Below are 21,472 nucleotides of genomic sequence, written 5' to 3'. Positions count from 1 at the left end.
AAGGAAACACAGCTTTAAAAGCAGACAAATTTCTTTTCAAAACAGAGACAAACAAGGCAGTTAACAAAAGGGTAGAAATAAATTCAAAATGTCGGCTTATCCATTAGTAATTAGTTTTAAATGTTTAAATATTTGGCAAAAACACGTATTTCCAGGCAATTTGCATGAATGCTACAAAAACATTATTACTATACATAACATAATCAATAGGCAGTAAGTTAATGACTTAACAACTTTACACGCAAGTTCACTCTATCACAAAATTAATGCTAAGTAGATAATCATGTATGAAATTCCAAAGTATAAGCAACTAACACAAAAAAAAACTACAGCATCAAATCCTTAGGCAAAATTCTAAATGATCACAGAGCAGTTATTCTTAATCCTTGGTGTATTTCACTGCTAATAGGTAGCTTATGAGGCAAAGCAAACCTGCAATTGCAATCAGTACAGCTTAAGTTGCAGAGTAGAAAATGAACACAATTTACAGTTGTGAAGTATGTTTCACCTAAGTGTGAAGTTACTTGACAATCTTTTTGTAAGAAATAGAACCCCTTGACTTCCATCACTCCAGTTCCACTTGGGCATACTATGAACACTGATATTAATCAATCAAAAACATATTCAAGTAGTGTGAATAATTGTTGAAATGCTATATTATTATCAATAACTTTCAATGACAATAAAGGCAGAACTGTAATCAAGACATATTTACAGATTAAACACAGTGGTTTTCTGATCTTTAAGCTAACAAGCAGAGCTAAGAGTCAAGAACTGAAATTTGGAATCATTCATTTTAATTATGAATTGCAGTTAGACAAATAAATTGTGCAAACCTCATTTCAATTTTTTTTTCAAAAAACATTTTAAATTCAATATATTTGTACAATTTAATGAAGTGAAATAGTTAAATCATTCAACCATTCTGAAAATCAATTATGAGTTGTATTGAAGTATAATCCTAAAAACTGTTTTAAAAAAAACTTAATCATCATGCAGGCTGCAAATTTCTCAGAAATGACAGAGCAGTGAAAATAGTTTTACCAAGACACAGGAGGCACAAATAACCAAATAATGAAATAGGCTTCCCTGTACATTTTCAAACATAGGAACACTGAAACTATTTGATTTGACGATAGGTATTCAACTGGCGTTCACAATTGCTACTGTGGATGGAGGAAGCCAGAAACTTTGCTGGATTTATTTTATCAATGTGCCAGTGCCATGATTTAGTAGAAATACACGATAGAGACTTGCATATTCCAGAAATTTCAAAATAGAAATTATTTAGCAATTGTGTATTTAATTTATCTATCAATGTAATTGTAAATAATTTCAATGCTGTTTCAAAAGCTGTTACTGATCCAGATCCCTCACACTTCCTTCATCGAAGCTAATTTAATTCAAATCTATGCTGGAATTGGAACTTCAGAATTACTTTGTTCCAGATAATAAAACTTAGCTCATTGTATTGAATCTCCAAGATGTAATATTCATTTCTACAGAAAGATGGTGCCATCTGTATTATAGCAGCTTCTCTTTGCAAATTATAACTGCATTTAAGACAATGGATAGCTGGTGCAATTATGCACTGTAGAAGGACAGACAGCATATTCAGTTGATTTGGAGCTAAAATGTTTAAATGGCATCAACATACAAAATTCAAGAGAACAAGTTTGTGGGTATCAATAAACCACCTTAAAACTAATTTTGCACAACATGTTCCTTCAAAAATTCCCTTTCTTTAAAAGCATCAGACCCATAACATAACTAACAACATATAAGATGGTTTGTAATTAAAAGCTAATCTATATTTCAGCAATCCAGCAAAGCAAATATAATCGGTGTATGCATTAGAGCACACTTCAAATTTTTTTGAGATGTGAACTGCTACCAAGTGCAGAGGCTGTCGCTCAAAGAAAATATGATTTTTTATACATCTTTATGTGCCTGAACCTTGTAAAAATACCAACATTTAAATGATTCAATGAAGATCATGATTACAATTGGAACTAGTGTATATACCAGTATGTCCAAACATGCAAAAATATAGAATCACTTGCTTCCCAAATTAACAATATATTAACAATTAACAATTTCAACTAGTTTATAAACATAATGTTAATTTCTGTCAGTACAAGGCCCAAACCATTTAAAACTTATATCACTGAATGGCAAGGTTTCAACTGCCGTTTACCTATCAATTACTATAAACCTCAGATTCCACCCCTCTCCCCCCCCCCCCCACCGCCCCCAAAAAATCACCTTTTGCAGCACAAACCAAACATAATTGGTTTTGGCCTTTATTTAAAACACTACTATTTTAACATTTCCCCAAAATTTGATAAATGATAATTTACCAAAGGTGCTACTAAAATAAGACATCCTTATCATGCTCTTCTAGTGGATAGATCCTGCAAATTAAAGGGGATTTTTATAATGGATGCCAGTTTTATGGAGAAAAAATGTGAGAATTCTGCAGTATTAAAATTAGACAGCATAACAAGGTACATTTTAAATTCCCAATCCTACTTAGGATAGCACCCTATTAATTGCTGAGGTATTATTCTCCTTAAAATAGCACGTTTTAAACACCTGTATTCCAGATAAAATAGATTAACTGGATCGCAAATTTTAAACAGATTTACAATTTAATTTCATGTCTTTTTTGAGATGGATTACTGAGTTGCAGATGATAATTTCCAGAAAATTAGCCTCTGCTGAATTAAGCACATCTGTAACAGAAATGTTTGCAAACCTAAACACATTTAAGAATTTGTGCATATACTGTGAATTTGTTAAAACAAATTTTAAAAACCATCAAGACAATCTTTTCAGTACTCAGAAGTTATACCTTGTTCTTGATCAGACAAAAAAATTATCAACTGCAGGAATACAATTGGAGCTAGGTTGAGAGCTGATACCAACCATACAAACCAACTCAACATGTCACTTTGATGACTGCTTATAAAGAAATGTGCATATAAATTGTCAAGTTCCCATAGTGTAACATTATAACATAGAAAAGGCTACAGACTTTATGATCCATCCATGATACTACAAACAAAAGGGCTACCAAAAATAATTTACTCTGGACTATGATACAGGTGTAGTGCTCCGTGTTCTGTACTCAGACAATACTTTCTCAGTTTAATACAGTAAAATCCTGCGTTCTATGGCTTTGCGGCAGATAGGACATTCACTCATTCGATCACCACAAAGCTGACATGTCCCATGTCCACAGAGGAAAATCATGTTCTTCAAACGATCCAGGCAAACAGGGCACATAGTCTGAAACAAATTACACATCAAACACTGTTAACTACATGTTCTGCTGCACATCAAATACAATTCATTTTAGCAGGAAAGCACGGTAATATCTTGTTTTCACATAGCTGTTTTATTGACATGTACTGGCATTCCACCAAAATGAATGTGCCCAACAGGAATTTTGTCACAACACTAATCACGAAGGCTGTATCAGGTAATCATCCAAGGTTTGAACTTAGTACCTTCCTCAATTTCATATTTTCACAGAACTAAATAAATTAACTTCATTTTATATGCAATTTAAATGTACTGTACAGGAAGAAACAAAGATGTAACCACATAAAGAGTCTCGGTATTTTCAGCAAGCTAAATTAATTGCAAATAATTTGTAACCATGTTGGTAGAACCCACTTCCCCATATGTACCTGGATTTACCTTGTATCAGAATTTAAGGGGAACAATAAGTAAAATTTTGCTGCAATCACTCCAAATCCAAACTTACTTAATCTGAATACAAATGACTATTTGACTATAAGGACCTTTCATACAAGCAAAAATAGGGCCCTGAGCCATGGGAGGGCCTTCTCTGTGACACAATGGAGAAACCCTACCTGAAACCCCGCTGTCAGCTATAGTAAGAGTCAGCTGTAAAAGCTATTGGGGCTTTCCTTTAAAACAGTTTGGAATGCTTCCAACATTATAAAATATTTAGAAATTAAGAAATAGAACCAATTATATATTTCATGATTAATGCTTTTAAGAATGAGGAATATTTAAAAATAATAAGTTATTAAAGACAAAGACCAGAAAGGAACTTGCATTCAAACCCTCCCCTTTAACTCACTCAGTGAGTTAAATTCCAGACCTCCAAATCTGATTATGTATGCACAAATGTTATAAATTTAATGGCTTTTACCAACAAAATCTTATTCTTACTTTATATAACAGCATCTTAAAACCCTTAATAATATACAAGAGTCAGTGAGAAATACTGAAAAAGACACACATTATGAGACATACATTACTTCAGAAATGCAATCCTTTTCACAAATTTTGGAATCAGTGGAGTTATTTCATTTAGATTGGATAAAAATGCACAGGAATACAGCTAGAGGCATTACTTAAACATAGAGATGTATTTGCTAGTCATTCATTAATAATTTGAGTGCAAGTGCTCCAGTTTTAAAATTCTGTAACTCATTTCTTGGTCAACTAGTTTAAACAGTACTATACCCCAGTAAAGTCAAATGTTTTTTTCTATAAATCCAGGTCACAAATTCAGTGTTACCCACCTCCCCAACTCCCAATAAGGTTACCAAATTAGAACAGTCATCTGTAGAAATCTTTAAGAACTATTATTTAAAAAAAAGAAAAAGATCTAAGATTAACTTGAAATGGACACCAGTTGTTTGTATTAATCATTTCTGAAAGCAGAACTTATTAATTTAGTCTGCACTGCATTTAAAAATTAAGCATTTAATGTTTGGATTCTGGCTTTTGAAACTAGAAATTACAATGAATTCCAATTTTACCTGCTCCTTGATATCCTGCAACTGTTGCTGGAGTTTCTGTACATCAGCATTGACATTGGTATTGTCCTTGTCTCGCTGAAGAGGAGTAATATTTCCACTGCCTGCAATACAAGAGTCCATTTTTAATGATAAAAACACAGAAGTGAGCATTTTACTGAATTATATCATTTTTGCATTATTGTAAAGGAGTTAGGTCAACTGCATTTACGGTTTCACTCATTTTCAAGTTGTTATGCTATGTAGTTCAATCTTTGTGGTGATAAAGAATCTCTGTCACATGCTCAAAATCCTTATAAACTCACCAGCTATCATGCCACATTAAACAAAATAAAAAAAGTCTAATGAAAGCTTTCTGCTGTTTCAACTCACCATTATAGCCGTAGAGTACTAAGTGCATAGCAACAGGTCCTTTGGTGTATCTAGTTTGTGTCCAATTCTGCCTAGACTCATCAACCCCCAGTTGCTTGATAGACCTCCATAACCCTTCCACCTATGTACTCATCAAAATAACCATTATAATGTTATTTTACAAGCATTACAGAGACATTTTAAGATACTATACCTAAATATATTTCTGAATTATTACTAACATCTGGCTGTTGCAATAGTCAACATTTCTCACAAATTATTCCAATTGCTGACTACTCTTCACCACAAGTGCAAGTTATATAGTAATCCTTCTCTGAAATTTCAAGATGCATTTTTAAGAACAGTGTGTCAATTTCATTAAATATAAAGGTAATATAAAGATAATAAAACCATAAGACATAGGAGCAGATTTAGGTCATTTGGCCCTTTGAGTCTGCTCCACTTATTAACCTTCTCAACCCCATTCTTCTGCCTTCAGGCATCTTCGATGTCCTTGTTAATTGAGAACCTATAAACCTCTACCTTAAATATACCAAATGACCTGGCCTCCACCGCTATCCAAGGCAAAGAATTCCATTAATTCACTACCCACTGCGTAAAGACATTTTTTCTCATCTCTGTTCTAAATGGACATCCCTCAGTTCTAAGGCTGTGTCCTCTGGCCCTAGGCTCCCCCACTATCGAAAACATTCTCTCCACATTCACTCTATCTAGACTTTCAATATCTGATAGGTTTCAATGAGATCACCCCTTATTCTTCTAAACTCCAGCAAATACAGTCCCAAAACAGTCAAATGCTCCTCATATGTTTACCTTTTCATTCCTGGGATCATTTTCCTGAAACTCCTCTGGGCTCTCTCCAATGCCAGCACATCCTTTCTTAGTTTTCATCCACATCCACAACTACTCACAATACTCCAAGTGAGGCCTTACCCATGCCATATAAAAGTTCAGTATTACATTCTTACTTTTATATGTTAGTGCTCTCAAAATGACTACTAACATTGCATTTGCCTTCCTTACCACCAACTCAACCTGCAAATGAACTTCAGGTAATCCTGCATGAGGACTCTCAAGTCCCTCTGCACTTCAGATCAGCAAATCTGTGGATAACACCAAGAATGGGGATGTAATGGACAGCGAGGAAGGTTATCATGGCTTGCAGTGGGATCTGCACCAGCTGGAAAAATGGGCTGAAATATGGCAGATGGAATTTAATGCAGACAAGTTTGAGATGTTGCACAACATCTCAACAAGGGTAGGTCTTACACAGTGAACAGTGGTGCACTGAGGATTATGGTAGAACACAGGAATCTGGAAATATAGGCCCATAATTTATTAAAGGGCTTCATAGGTAGATAGGGTCATAAAGAAAGCTTTTGGCACATTGGCCTTCATAAATCAAAGTATTTAGTATAGGAGATGGGATGTTATAATGAAGTTGTACAAGACATTGGTGAAGCCTAATTTGGAGTAATGTGTGCAATTTTGGTCACCACCTACAGGAAAGATGTCAATAAGATTGAAAGAGTACAGGGAAAATTTTCAAGGATGTTACTGGGTCTGGAAGACCTGAGTTATAGGGAAAGATTGAATAGGTTAGGGCTTTATTCTTTGCAACGTCGAGTGTCGAGAGGAGACTTGATAGAGGCATGCAAAATCATGAGGGTTATAGATAGGGTAAATTCAAGCAGGCTTTTTCCACTGACGTTGGATGGGACTACAACCAGAGGTCATGGGTTAAGGGTGACAGGTGAAAAGTTTAAGGGGAACAAGAAGGGAAATTTCTTCACTCAGAGAGTCATGAGAGGGTGGAACAAGTGGAGCATGCAAGCACGATGTCAACGTTTAAGACAAGTTTGGATAAGTACATGGATGGTAATGGTATGGCGGGTTATGGTCCCGATGCAAGTTGATGGGATTAGGCAGAACATTGTGCACTTGACCTGAGACATTCCTGACCCTGGCACCTGGGAGGCAATGTACCATCTGGGTGTCTCGTTCACATCAACAGAAACTGATTTTTGCTCCTCTATTTAATATATCCTTAATCACCACTGCACTCCACTTCTCCCCCCTTCGTTTCTGAATCACAGAACCTGACTAGGTGCCAGAGACCTGGCAGGTCATCTCCTCTCAACAGTACCCTAAGTGGTATACTTATTATTGAAGGGAATGGCCAAAGGGGTGCACTGGCTGCCAATTCCCTTTCCCTCTCCTGACGTCACTCAAGATTTAAGAAAGAAACTAACTAAATTGTACGCACAAACAAGCTTATTGTCAATACCAAATCCCTCATCTAAATTGCAACTGATTTCATTTACACAGTTAAGGTTACAGTCCACTGGTGTAGATAATTCTATGATGTCACACTGGTGAAAATGGAATAAAGTTTAAACAGATTCTGCAGATGCTGGAAATCCAAAGTAACACAGACAAGATGCTGGAAGAACTCAGGAGATTCAGGCAGCATCTACGAAAAGAAATAAATAGTCGATGCTTTGGCTGAGACCCTTTCAGATTCAGCCTTATTTATATATTATACAAATATCAAGATTTAAATGCAAAGGAGATCCAAAGAAAATAAAAAATGGATTGTGTTAAGAATTGACTCACTAAGATCATCATTGGAATCTTCCGTACCTTTTCCACCACAACACATGATAAAAGGCACTCTTCGTTCCACAACTGCTCGGCATTGCACACATTTTTTCATCAGGCTTGCACAATCTGAGAAAGTTTTAAAAAAATGATCCATTCAACAATTTTCATGCATATTACCATTTATAAATACTTACAAAATTGCAATTAGTTTAAAAATGCATGTGTTAACAGCAGGTGAACAAGACAACACCAGCATGTGATCATTTTAAAAATGGCTCTTAGATACTAGACCCTTATCAATATACTTATCAGCCCATTATTCATTCTACTGGACTCTCCAAAGGTGGTGTCTGAAAAGAGGATGCTGTCCAAGTTGCATGCCATCTTGGACAATGTCTCCCATCCACTCCATAATGTACTGGTTAGGCACAGGAGTACGTTCAGCCAGAAACTCATTCCACCGAGATGCAACACTGAGCGTCATAGGAAGTCATTCCTGCCTGTGGCCATCAAACTTTACAACTCCTCCCTCGGAGTATCAGACTCCCTGAGCCAATAGGCTGGTCCTGGACTAATTTCCACTTGACATAATTTACTTATTATTATTTAATTATTTATGGTTTTATATTGCTATATTTCTACACTATTCTTGATTGGTGCAACTGTAACAAAACCTAATTTCCCTCGGGATCAATAAAGTACGTCTGTCTATCTGTACACAGTTATTTGAGACTTAGTTCGTGTCAAATTTATTGTCCCAAATCCCACCACCAATCAAGTTTCAGTATATAACTAAGCTACTTAAAAGATGAGCTCCAGGTGAGGTCAGCTTCAGTGGTGTTTGAAGGGTGGATCACACTGTCCTTAGATTTTATACCTCTAAATGGGGTAAACACACTAATTTCTACCCTGGCCCACTGACAGAGTACTCTAAACTATGATATTAGTAATATTAATAATATTGACATGACCTTTCAAGTTCAGAATCTTTATTGTAAAATAGTTGCTTCAGTTTGAGTACTTACAGGCCTTACCAGCAACTTAAAAACTTTGGCTCAATTCAAATCTAACTTCCGAATATAACAGGAAGTAATCCTGTGATGAAGAAGTAGGATTCATAACTTACACAAAAGGAGACCACAATGATGAGTAATTGAAAGATGGCAACATTATAACTACATCACCCTAAGGACATAGGTAAAAGGTCTTAGTGAATTTGCATAGATTGTCTATGTATCTTCAAATGAAGTGGCAAGGAACACAATGAAATAGCATGAATGAAGGGTGACATTATTTACTGCCTCCCTTCTCCTCCTGCTGCCACAGAAGGCAATGATTTTTGTAAATGATAGATAATGAAACGTACAACAGTCAAAGCTGCCTAAAGCAGAGGTGCTAGCTAAAGTTTTTCAGCAATTTCATGTGTGCACCATATTTGGATATGCCTTTCACCACGTGTAAAACCCCAACTTATTGCTGATCTTCATAAGCTCCAAATTCAATAGGAGAAAATTAAAACTGAGTGCCACAGTAGGCAGTGGCTAGCACAACGTTATCACCGGTTAGGGTGTAGGAGTTCAGTTCAGATATCATCTGTAAGGCATTTGTACATTCTCTGTGTGGAATGTGTGGATTTTCTCTGGTTTCCTCCCACAATCTAAAGATGTACCAATCAGTAGGTTAAAGATCACTGCAAATTGTTCCGTGAGTAAGTTTAGAGTTAAATTGAGGGGTGCTGGGCAGTGGAGCTCGAAGGGACAGAAAGGCCTATACTGCACATCATCTCTGAATAAACAAATTAGATAGTCATGCACTTATGTAATCAATTCCCAAATGGCCGCAGCAGGAGTGTTCAAGCAGCTGCAATGAGAATCTTTCAGACTGATACTTCAAACATTATTCAAGTTTGGTTAAATGACACATGAACAAGCAGACAATTTTCATCAGAGCTTGGGGAAACAAGAACTTACAATAAAAACACATGCATTAAAAAAATAAACATATTTTCATTGCTTCACTCAAGACCACCTGTGGTTTGGAATTCATTATGCACAGTTACATTCGATTAAGTGCTCTGTATCACAACTCCACAAAGATACAAGGGTAAAAAAAAACTGAGTCACATTTTGGGGGGAATGAAACTTCCTTTATAGCACTGGGTCTTGCAGTTTTTATTTTGTTCACACTTTAGATTACTTCCTACTGTGCTGGCCTTATGGTATTGATGAAAGTTCAAGGTCTGGAGGACTGCAGGGCTGGAGAAACAATAGAACTAGAGTTTGCAAATTAGATATCAAGGCAGATTCTAGGTGGTACAGTCAGGATTAGAGCACTTAAGTAAGAAATTAGAAGGGCTAAAAGAATGCATCAGGTTTAACTGGCAGACAAGATGAAGGAAAATTCTAAGGGATTCTATAGATGTGGAAGAGCAAAAGGATTGCAAGGGACAAAATTAGTCATCTGGAAGATTAGAATGGTAATCTTTACGTGGAGCCAAAATCAGGGTGGATAAATCCCCAGGGCCTGACAAGGTGTTCCATTGGATGCTGTGGGAGGCAAGTGCAAAATTTGTAAGGGCCCCTTACAGAGATATTTAAATCATCCTTAGCGACAGGTGAGGTACCAGAGGATTGGAGGAGGCTAATGTTGTTCTACTGTTTAAGAAAGGCTCTTAGAATAAACCAGGAAATTATTGGCCAGTGAGCTTGACATCAGTAGTGAGAAAGTTACTGGAAGGTATCCTAAGGAACTGGATATACGAGTATTTGGACAGACAGAGCTTAATTAGGAATAGTCATATCTAACCAATCTTATGGAGTTTTTTTTTAAGGAAGTTACCAGTGTAACACGCTGTAAGGTTTCACTGCTAATGTAATGACCCCTCTGCAATACTTCAGTGCTAATGTGATGGATTCTCTGTAGCAGCAATGTTTGGGTTATGACTAGAGACAACAGGGCTTTGGAATGTATGTTATCCAACGGGAGAAATGTTGTTCTTTCTTATGAGCCTGGAAGACAGATTTTCGCGGTCTTTTGTCGGCGAGAGAAGGAGGAAGACGCGTGTGGAAAAAGCTGGTAGATTACCAGACAGAGTGGACTGGGAGCCAGGGTCCGAAGTTGATGAAGGCAAGGCAGTGGATGTTGGTCAAGAAGGTTCAGCCACTTGGCATTCAGGATGAGGCAGTAAACAGCATTAGACATTGAGTTCGTGGAAGAAGCTAGGAGTGGTAATACATGGTTACCTCTCTGACTGGAGGCCTGTTACTAGTGGAGTACCGCAGGGATCAATGTCAGGTCTGCTGTTGTTTGTCATCTAGATCAATGATCTGTATGATAGAAACATAGAAAACCTACCGCACAATACAAGCCGTTCAGCCTACAATGCTGTGCTGAACATGTACTTACTTTAGAAATTACCTAAGGTTACCCATATCCCTCTAGTTTTGATAATGTGGTAAACTGGATCAGCAAATTTGCAGATGACACCAAGACTGGGGTGTAGTGGGCAGCGAGGATCTGGACTAACTGGAAAAATGGGATGAAAAATGGCAGATATAATTAATGTAGACAAGTGTGAGGTGTAGCACTTTGGGAGGACCTGCCAGGTAGATCTTACACAGTGAGCAGTAGGGCATGGAGGAGTGTGGCAGAACAAAGGGATCTGAGAATACATGTCCATAATCCACTGAAAGTAGCATCATGGGTAGACAGGGTGGTAAAGTAGCTTCAGCCTTCAATGATCAAAGTATTGAGTACAGGAGTTAGGATGTTATGTTGACGTTGTACAAGATGTTGGTGAGGCCTATTTTGAAGTACTGTGGGCAGCTTTAGTCACCTACATACAGAAAAGATATAAACAAAAGTCGAAAGAGTACAGAGAAAATTTACAAGGATGTTGCCAGGTCTGGAAGATTTTAGTTATACAGAAACAATGAATAGGTTGGAACATTATTGCCTAGAACATAGAAGATTGAAGGGAGATTTGATAGAGGTTTACAAAATTATGAGGGGTATGTGCTAGTTGATCGTTGTTTCCGATATTAACGTTGAAACCTGTGCGAAAGGAGTTTTATAGTGAAAAAGCCATTGCACTGGGGCAGCTCCACTCTCTCGGCCTCAAAACTCTTGGTCCAATAGTACAAAAAGTTGTCACAACTGGAGATTTCCTCGGCTGCAGTGGATAGCCATGACACCTTCTGTGTCTTATCATGCTCTTCACTCTCCACAAAGCGTTGCACTATCATCTTCTTGGCCATTGTATCTTGTAGTTGATCTCATCCGCCCAGTCTGCTGGAACTGGCTTCACATGCTGGGATAGGCAGATCCCTGTTGGAGGTACCTGGCTAACCTCACCTGCCTGTTGAAGCAATGTACCAGGGTGTGGCCACTGTCACATGCAAACTGTTACTTGGAAGGTTATAAATAAGGTAAATACGAGCAGGCATTTTTCCATTAAGGTCGGGTGCGACTACAAAAAGAGGTTGGTTATTGGTTAAGAGTAAAAGGCAAAATATTTAAGGGGAACATGAGGGGAAACCTCTTCACTCAGAGGGTGATGAGTGTGACAGTGCAAGTGGTGGATGCGATTTTGATTTCAAAGTTTGAGAGAAGTTTAGATAGAAACATGGATGAAAGGGGTACAGAGGGCTATGGCCAAGATGTAGTTCAATGGGACAAGGCAGCTAAAAAGGCTTGGCAAGCACTACATGGGCTGAAGAGACTGTTATTGTGCTGTAGTTTTCTATGACTGACTCTAAAAGCAGCATGTCAAAATAATATTTTTTTCACTTTACATGCAATGGCGATTATTTATCAAATGTAATGCGATAAAAAACAAATCTCTCTTTAATAAACTTATTTTTAAATTATCTACAAGAAGACATTTTCTTTGAAATTCCACATAAGGGACAACTCCTAATGGGCACATGGAATACTTGTTACCATTGTGTTCTGTCATTTCCATTGAATTAACCGCATTAACATTTACATACAGTCAGGCAGATAGAGCAGTCATCAAATCAAAAATAGGTATCAGAAAAATCAAAACTTAAGAGAAAAGACAGACAAAAAACTGGTTTCCACATCTAAAAATAAGTAAATGGAGAAAAAATACATTTACAGAAATGCCAATTAGAGTAATCATACTCACTTTCACAGGCACACATGTGACCACAAGGTTGGAATAACACTGCTGCCTTCTTATCAGAACATACCACGCATTCCTCAATCTGTGGGCAAATGGATTAGCTTCATGTCAGTCTGCAAATTAAAATCTAAATCATCACACTTTTGCATTATACAATGTTTTTTCCCTGCAGTTCTAATGTTTGCATCATATATATTAAGAAAAGCTCTAATACAGTAGAGTAAGAATATGTATTCTTTATCAATATGTAATAATTTTATCAAGTATTTAAATAAAAGAAAAACAAAAACTGCAATTAGGCCATATAAAATTACAGCAAGTCAAAGCCTGATCTAGCATTCTCAACGTCACCATATTTCCACATTTCACTTCAATCACAAAAATCATCTGTACACTAAACTGAAGGAAGGAAAGGAAGTGAAGGAAAATACTAAAATGAAAAATTTCATGAGAGTTGAGAAATATCAATCCATTCACTTAAATGTTCATTTAAATTTATGGCATTTCCTATTTGTCGTATATTGTGTTGCTGCTGCAAATAGCTAAATTTCATGATATTTCTAACTATGGTACTTAAGACAATAAACTTAAATCTGAACCCATACAATAACTACTCACAACCTGACCCCTTCTGTGAATGAGCCCAAAATCAGAAGAGGTCTGCTAAAACTTTTTAGGTTTTGGACCCGTGAAAGTAGGCAATTTAGAGTGGAGAGGGGGAAAACGAAAGTACACTCTACTCGAGATCCAAATTAACTGACTTGCACAGGAAAAATCCATATTCATAAAGAGACTCTCTTACCTTTGTTCGAGACTGAACTTGGTCTTTACAGATAAGGCATTTTTTAACACGTGGTGAGCAAAGGGAGCAAGTAGCAATGTGTCCACAAGGTCCAAACAAGGTGTCACGTTTCATATCCGAACAAACCATGCACTCTTCCAAAGTTTCTGTATCATTGTTAATCATAGAAGGACTACGTGATCCCACTTGTCCACTGAAGTAAGGAAGAAAATAATTAATTTTCATATAATTGCATCAACTACAATTCAAGTCAAATCAAAAACAAAATTAAAGGATGGGTGTGTTTAAGCAAGCTGTAAACCTTTCTTCCAATGCCACAAGGTAGTTGCCTCTAGGGAGGCAGGATTCTAAGGTTACATTTACTTTCAGATACTTTTCTAAATAAGATAGAACGGCACAATGGAAATTCTGGCTTCTAATTAAAAGTAGCACTTCCGGTACTTCCAAGATTAACTGCATCTGCACAGATCTGGGACATGTGGAGACTAGACAGCTTAGTTTAAAATTAAGAGACCTCTAGGAAGTATTAGGTACATATTTATTTTTAAAAAATCAGTGTTTCCATTCCTTGGTCTCTATGACTGTACATCCTTTGTGGTTTAGTCATTCAAAATTGCTACCGATACCAGTAATTTCAAGTATTTGAAATATTATCTGCACCCTGTTCTGTTTGGCTGAAACCATGCTTAGTGTGGCCAGGAGGGTTTTGTATATGTCATGTGAAATTTAGAAGCCTCGACCAATTCAGGAAGCCAAATCCACCAGGTCAGCTGTTGCTGGATCCTATGACAGAAGAGCTCAATCTTGACAGAAATCCCCAGTATAAAGCCTTGTCAAGGCTACAATGGACTCTTCTATGGTGGACTGGTGGATTAAAGAATATTCCTGAGATTATTTGCAATGTCTCAACAATTCTTGGTGAAATAGGTTAAAACTACATTGGTTTGGAAATGCAATTTTGTTCTCTCAGTTACTTGTGAAGCAGGGGAGCATATTCCCATATTGGGTCAGATCGCGTTGACATGAACTCTCCACCAGACCAGACAAGACGTAGGATCCAAAACTTCCTTGGAGTTTAGTGGTCACAGATTTATGCATCAGGGAGTTAAATAAAACGAATAAAGCAATATAATCATCTCAAAATATTGTTAATAAAAATCCAAGGTAATTAAATTTCCTTACATTTTAATAGTTAATTATCTCTTAACATTAAGAGATATCTGCAAATTATTGGCTTTGTGTGTGGTAGGCCATATCTAAGGAATTTTTCAGAGATTTTCAAGGAAGTTACCAGGAAAGTTGATTAACAAAAGGCAGTGTGTGTGTCTACATGCATTTCAACAAGGTCCCATATTCAGAGTCAGATTATTGTCATTTAGAAACCACAAAGGCAATGCAGTTAAAAAATGAGACAATGTTCCTCCAGAATAATATCACAAAAGCACATGACAAAACAGACTACACCAGAAAATCCACATAACGTTTGGCAATCCCCAATCCAGAGTCCGGAGAGGCTGCTGCGTATTAATATTGCGCTACCATCTTAACGCGTTCCCTGGAAAGGAGCTCCAATCCCACCAGACAAAAAAAGACCAAAAACTAAAGCTACAAGACCTGCACAAACCACATAGTTACAACATATAGTTACAAAAGTGCAAACAATAGCATAATTGATAAAAAAAACCACTTAGACCACGGGCACAGTAAAAATAGTCCAAAGATGTTAAAAGACTATAAGTTCAAAAGAAACCACCACACAGTTTCCACAAGTCCTCAGGGTCCCGAAAGACTCAACATCCCATGCCGGCGGCAGAAGGGAGTACCCCTGCTATGGACTTCCACGGCGCCGCCTGACTCAGCCTCGCAGACACAGCACAAACTGAAAGCGCTCAGACAGCAGCGGACTCCCGAGTCCGTCGAACCTCCGAGCCTCTGACCATCTCCTCCAGCACAGCTTCTCCGAGCACCATCCTCTGCCGAGCGTATTAAGACACCCCCGCCAACGGCAACGCGACCCCAAGGACTAGGGGCCTGTTCTTCCCAGCAGAGACCCCGGACCTCACAGCAGCAGCAGCAACGAAGGTCTTCCTGGAGATTTCCAGATGTTCCTCCGTGCTCCCACGTCCATTTTTCATCCGATTATGATTGCGCACGACACCCCGCTTCACATATAATCAGCTCCGGAGTGGCCGCTGCAAGCTGCGTCGCGCCGGCATCTTGGAAGTACATATGTGAGGCTAGTCAAGAAAGTTCAGTTGCTTTGCATTCAGGATGAGGTGGTAAATTGGATTTGACATTGGCTTCATGGGAGCCAATGAACCAAGAGTGGTAGTGATAGTCACCTCTCATATTAGAGGTCTGTGACTGGTGTTGTGCTGTGGGGATCGGTACAGGGAGAAAACAAATCTTATCGCGAGTCACGGTTCTCTTGCAGACTAGACTGCATCAGGTTTTCATCCAGGATTTCCCCCTACTGTAAGCCTTCCAGGGGTACTGCAGTAAAGTATCCCTAAAGCATGATGCAGCTACCACCATGCTTCATGATAGGAATGGTGCATTTTTGATGATGTGTGGAGTTTGGCTTATGCCGAACACAACTCTTTCAGAGTTGCCACAGATCTCTTGGTGGGTTCCCTCACTATTCCCCTTCTTGCATGGTCATTCACTTTTTGGGGACTGCCTGCTCTAGGCAGATTTACAGCAGTGCCATATTCTTTCCATTTCTTTATGATTGACTTAACTGTACTCCAAGGGTTATGCTGTGACTTGAAAATTTTCTCATATTTATCTCCAAACTTGTGCTTTCCAATAAACCTTTTGCGGAGTTGCTTGGAGTGTTCTTTTGTCTTCATGGTGTAGTTTTTAACCAGGATATTGACTCATCAGCAGTTGGATCTTCCAAATACAGGTATTTTTTCTTCAAGCTATTGAAACACCTTGACTGCACACAGGTGATCTCCATTGAATTAATTATGTCACTTCTAATACCAATTGACTGCACCATAATTACTTGGTGTGCCATATTAAAGAGGGTGAATAGTTATGCAATCAAATATTTCTAACATAGAAAACCTACAGCACAATACAGGCCCTTTGGCCCACAAAGCTGTGCCGAACATGTCTGTACCTGAGAAACTAATTAGGGTTACCCATAGCCATCTATTTTTCTGAGCTCATATTTTTGTGAGCATAATTTTCTATGCACCTGTCCAGGAGTCTCTTAAAAGACCCTATCGTATCTGCCTCCAATACCGTTGCTATCAGCCCATTCCATGCACTCACCACTTTCTGCGTAAAAAACTTACCCCGACATCTCCTCTGTACCTACTTCCAAGCACCTTAAAACTGTGCCCTCTTATGTTAGCCATTTCAGACCTAGGAAAAAGACTCTGACTATCCACACAATCAATGCCTCTCATCATCTTATACACCTCTCATATACATCATCGGGTCACCTCTCATCTTCTGTCACTCCAAAGAAAAAAGGCCGAGTTCACTCAACCTAATTTCATAAGGCATGCTCCCCAATCCAGGCAACATCCTTGTAGATCTCCTCTGCACCCTTTCTATGGTTTCCAAATCCTTCCTATAGTGAGGCAACCAGAACTGAGCACAGTGGGTCTGACCAATGTCCTATATATCTGCAACATTACCTCTCGGCTCCTAAACTCAACCCCACGATTGTTTCTGTTTTATATCTGTAATTAATTCAGATCACTTTGTGGATATCTGTTTTCATTTGATGTGAAAATCTTTTTCAGTTGATCAGAAAATTTACAAGGATGTTGCCAGGACACGAGAACCTGATTATAGGGAAAGGTTCAACAGGTTAGGACTTTATTCCCTGAAGCCTAGGAAAATGAAGGAAGATTTGATGGAGCTATTGAGAGGTTTAGATAAGGTAAATGCAAACAGACATTTTCCACTGAGGTCAGGTGAGACTAGAACTAGAGGTTATAAGTTAAGGGAGAAATATTTAAGGGAAACATGAGGGGGAACTTCTTCACTCAGAGGGTGCTGAGCTGCCAGCATAAGTGGTGAATGCAGGTTCAATTTCAACATTTAAGAGAAGTTCAGTTAAGTATATGAATGGGGGCGGGGGGGGGGGGGGAATCAATAGGACTAGGCAGAATAATAATTTGGCATGGATTAGATGGGCCAAAGGGCCTGGTTCTTTGCCCCCGTGCTCTATGACTCTTTAAAATCACTTGGTTTTGACAAAAGGCAAAGAGGTCTGTTACCAGCTTTGCCTTGTCAGCATTGTCAGGACAGGGTCTCCACACTGTGCCTTCTGACGCTCAGGGACACACAGTTATTCGCTGCTAAACTCCAGAACGTAAAAGAGGAGTTCTCCACATCTGGCCAAGGTTAGTATGTTGTAGAGGGCCAATGGGCATTGATACCACGCTGAAGGTTGTGAGATGTTTCAGGGTTTAAGGAACAAGAGGGAGAGAGTTTGGTTAGTGCAACCTGGTCCAATTTGCCATCCTTGCACTACTTCAAATATTTCAAAGAAAAACACAGCAATCTGTATTTCTGCAGTAATCCGAATTTCTGTATCCAAATGTAACATACATTTTTGCTCTATGGAGATGCTTTTCAATGCTTTATATATACTTGAAAACTTCTACAAAAAAAAATCATTTGTGTAAAATGTTATTGCTGTAGAGGGATACCAATTTGTTCTATTTATTGACCTTTATTATTAAATCTCCTTCTGGTATTTTCAAAGATTTGCTGGGCGCCTGATCAAGTTATAAGCTTACAATTAAGAAGGACAATACCAAATAATTAGAGTTTAAACTTTTGAAAATATTTGAAATCAGCACACACCACTGACACATTTACAATTCATTTACATTTACAACAATGATAAATAAATACGGGCAGACAAACCTGACTTTCTCTTTGTGACACTTGGCCAGGACCTTACAGAGGTTTGGATCTGGGCATAGATCAAGTGGTGACTGTCCTTTTTTATTCCGAATAGCAAGATCAGCTCCATTTGCAGCTAGAAAGCAAGCAATAGAGGCAGCACTCTTTTTATCTGCTCCTTGTGTCCCAAGGCCCATAAGCAACTGAAAGGAAGAATTATCAATTTTAACATAACATGTCTCCATGATTAAATATCCTAAGGACCATTAAGATTTGTAAAAAGCATTGAAGAACAAAAATTATAACTTGCTGAACTATTTTCAGAAATCGTGTCAGCACAGATATTTTATCTTACAGTTATATAGAGTGTTCTCAAATTAATTTCATTTCATTGGCACACTTTCAAAGGAGCAGTCTCTTTATTCAGTTTTACTAAAAATTACTAGGAAATCTACAGCACCCACTAATGGCTTTCCCAGAAGTTTTCAATTTTTCGTCTCCAAAATGGAGATAACTTCACCGCATACATATTTTTCCCCAATTTCCCTCGTTTCTCTGAAACTACCCTTTTAACCATTTCTTTCAGTTCAGTTAAGTGCTTGGTTCTCTCACACTGATCGATCATTTCGTTGAGACTGCTTGTGACATCAACACCAGAGACAACAGTATGCAGGGAATTTAAAGAAAAACTTCTGAAATTTGGCAGCTTGTGATGTCTAATGTCAAAAAAAGCTAATTATCGAAAACATATAAACATGCAAAAATGCTGGTGGAACTCAGCAGGTCAGGTAACATCTATGAAAATGAATAAACTGTTGACATTTCAGGCCAAGACCCTTCATCAGGACTAGAAAGTAAGGGGTGTGACGATATGTGAAGCCAGGTGGGTGAGAAAGGCAAAGGGCTGAAGAAGGAGGAATCTAATAGGAGAGGAGAGTGGACCTTGGGAGAAAGAGAAGAAAAAGGTGATAGGCAGGTGAGGAGAAGAGGTAAGAGGCCAGAGTGAGGAATATAGAAGAGGAAGGAGAAGGGAAAAGAGAAAAAACAGAAGGAAAAATTAACGTTCATGCCGTCAAGTTGGAGGCTACCTAGACAGAATAGGAGATGTTGCTCCTCCAACATGAGAGTGGCCTTACGGCAGAAGAGGAGGCCACGTGCCAACCTATTGGAACGGGAATGAGGATAGGAATTAAAATGGTTAGCCACTAAGAAATTCCGATTTTGGCAGATGGAGCGGAGGTGCTCAACAAAACAGTCCCCCAATTTGCGCAGGGGTCTCACCATGAGGAGGAGGCTACATCAGGAGCATTGGATACAATAGACAATCCAATAGATTCACAGAGGTGGACAGTTTTGGGCCCTGAATGGAGGTGATGGGAAAGGTGAACGAGCAGATGTAGCATTCCAGTTACTTGCGGGGATATGTGCCAGGAGGGAGATTAGTGGAAAAAGGCGAATAGTGTGAATGTGTGTGGGGGCAGCAGTAAAAATGTGTTTAGTAGGATCCCGTTGAAGGTGGCAGAAGTCATGGAGAATGGTATGTTGGATGTGGAAGCTCATGGGGTTGCTGGTGAGAAAAGCCTCATCCTGGGAACAGATGCAGTGGAGACAAAGGAATGGAGAAAAGGGAATAGCATTTTTTAAGGAGACAGGGTAGTAAGGGGTGTAGTCAAGATAGCCGTGGGAATCATTAGGTTTATGAAATAAAAAAAATGTCTGTAGACAGTTTGTCTCCAGAGATAGAGACAGATTAATTATTGAAAGTAGAAGTTCTTTGCTCAATAATTAGGCAACTTAAAACATATGCAGTCTCAGCATATTCACATCTCAGCCATCACTAGGTCTATCTGCACTATATTCCACTAATATATCATCCTTGTAGCTACACACCTACATCATTTCAAATAGGTTTTCAAAGTTAAAATAATTTTATATCTATTCATGGCCTCGCCTGTCCCCCTCACAGTAATGCACAACAAAATTATTCCAGGCTTTGTCATTTGTTATAGGCCCAGTAACTCCATAAAACTTTCCAATTCACTACCTTCCTCGCATCTGCTATCTTGTTTTATAAACATGTTATTAATTCTTGTCTGATTACATTTCTGTGAAATGCCTTAAAATATATTTGTCAATCTGTAAACTAAAAAGTTGTTGAATGCTTATGTAAGCCTATTATCAAGATAACTGCAGATCTAGTTTATTTAGATAAAGTAACTACAATTTTCATGTTTTGCAGCTATCTCATTTTCAATTGCTGTATATGCAAAATAAAACATTGAGATATTGTTTCTCTGAAGGTGACATTAAGTAAGGGCTTTAATGTAAGCAATCAAAAGCAACTAAATAAAAAAAGCTTTTCAGGAATACAGTATCATCAGCCTTCAATTCAGTCAATAATCCATGCTTTGGCAACTAAATTTAAAGAATGCTTCTGCTTGTGATGTAGTCTCTAAAACAACAAGCATACTGAAACGTAATTTTTTTTACACTTAAGTTTTAACTCAAGAGACTACAAATCTTTCTTTTGGACTCATGCCAGCTTAAAGATGCATTAGCTGTGTTTTCTCAGAAACTGACCTGACCCCTCTTCCCTAGTCAGACTAAGACAAGATCAATCAATATGCAATCACCAATACAAACGGAGATTTCACATAAAAGGTACAGAGGATGGAAACAAGTCCATTAGCTCACAGTTTTCTTAAAAAAAATCAGCCGTGGTTTTCATTTTAAGATTTTCTTAGCCCATTATGTTTATCTATATTCCCATCAGAACCCCTAAAGTTCTATTATTCACTTAAAACACTAAGCACAAATTAAGAGTGACCAGCTACCAACTTGCATATTTTTGGGATGTGCCAGGATACTGGAGTC

The 21,472-nt window shown here is 38.1% G+C and overlaps 1 protein-coding gene across 2 annotated transcripts in view; it reads right to left on the bottom strand.

Annotated features, from left to right (window-relative positions):
* Positions 1 to 2,517: 2,517 nt before the first annotated feature.
* mib1 (MIB E3 ubiquitin protein ligase 1) overlaps positions 2,518 to 21,472 on the bottom strand; it is a 144,386-nt gene continuing 125,431 nt past the window's right edge. The window contains exons 16-21 of one of the 2 annotated variants that reach the window (XM_059983790.1): positions 18,620 to 18,801; positions 13,724 to 13,916; positions 12,925 to 13,003; positions 7,788 to 7,901; positions 4,803 to 4,903; positions 2,518 to 3,291 (exon numbers count right to left, since the gene is read on the bottom strand). In XM_059983790.1, the coding sequence (XP_059839773.1) occupies positions 3,151 to 3,291; positions 4,803 to 4,903; positions 7,788 to 7,901; positions 12,925 to 13,003; positions 13,724 to 13,916; positions 18,620 to 18,801 (810 nt within the window). In that variant the 3' untranslated portion in view covers positions 2,518 to 3,150. The remainder of the gene's footprint in view (positions 3,292 to 4,802; positions 4,904 to 7,787; positions 7,902 to 12,924; positions 13,004 to 13,723; positions 13,917 to 18,619; positions 18,802 to 21,472) is intronic. The other variant, XM_059983800.1, reaches the window with a different exon arrangement.

Source organism: Hypanus sabinus, chromosome 1, assembly GCF_030144855.1.
Source record: "Hypanus sabinus isolate sHypSab1 chromosome 1, sHypSab1.hap1, whole genome shotgun sequence".
NCBI lineage: Eukaryota > Metazoa > Chordata > Chondrichthyes > Myliobatiformes > Dasyatidae > Hypanus > Hypanus sabinus.
Note: the sequence above shows the minus strand (reverse complement) of the source record. Positions and strands in the feature narration are given on the sequence as shown.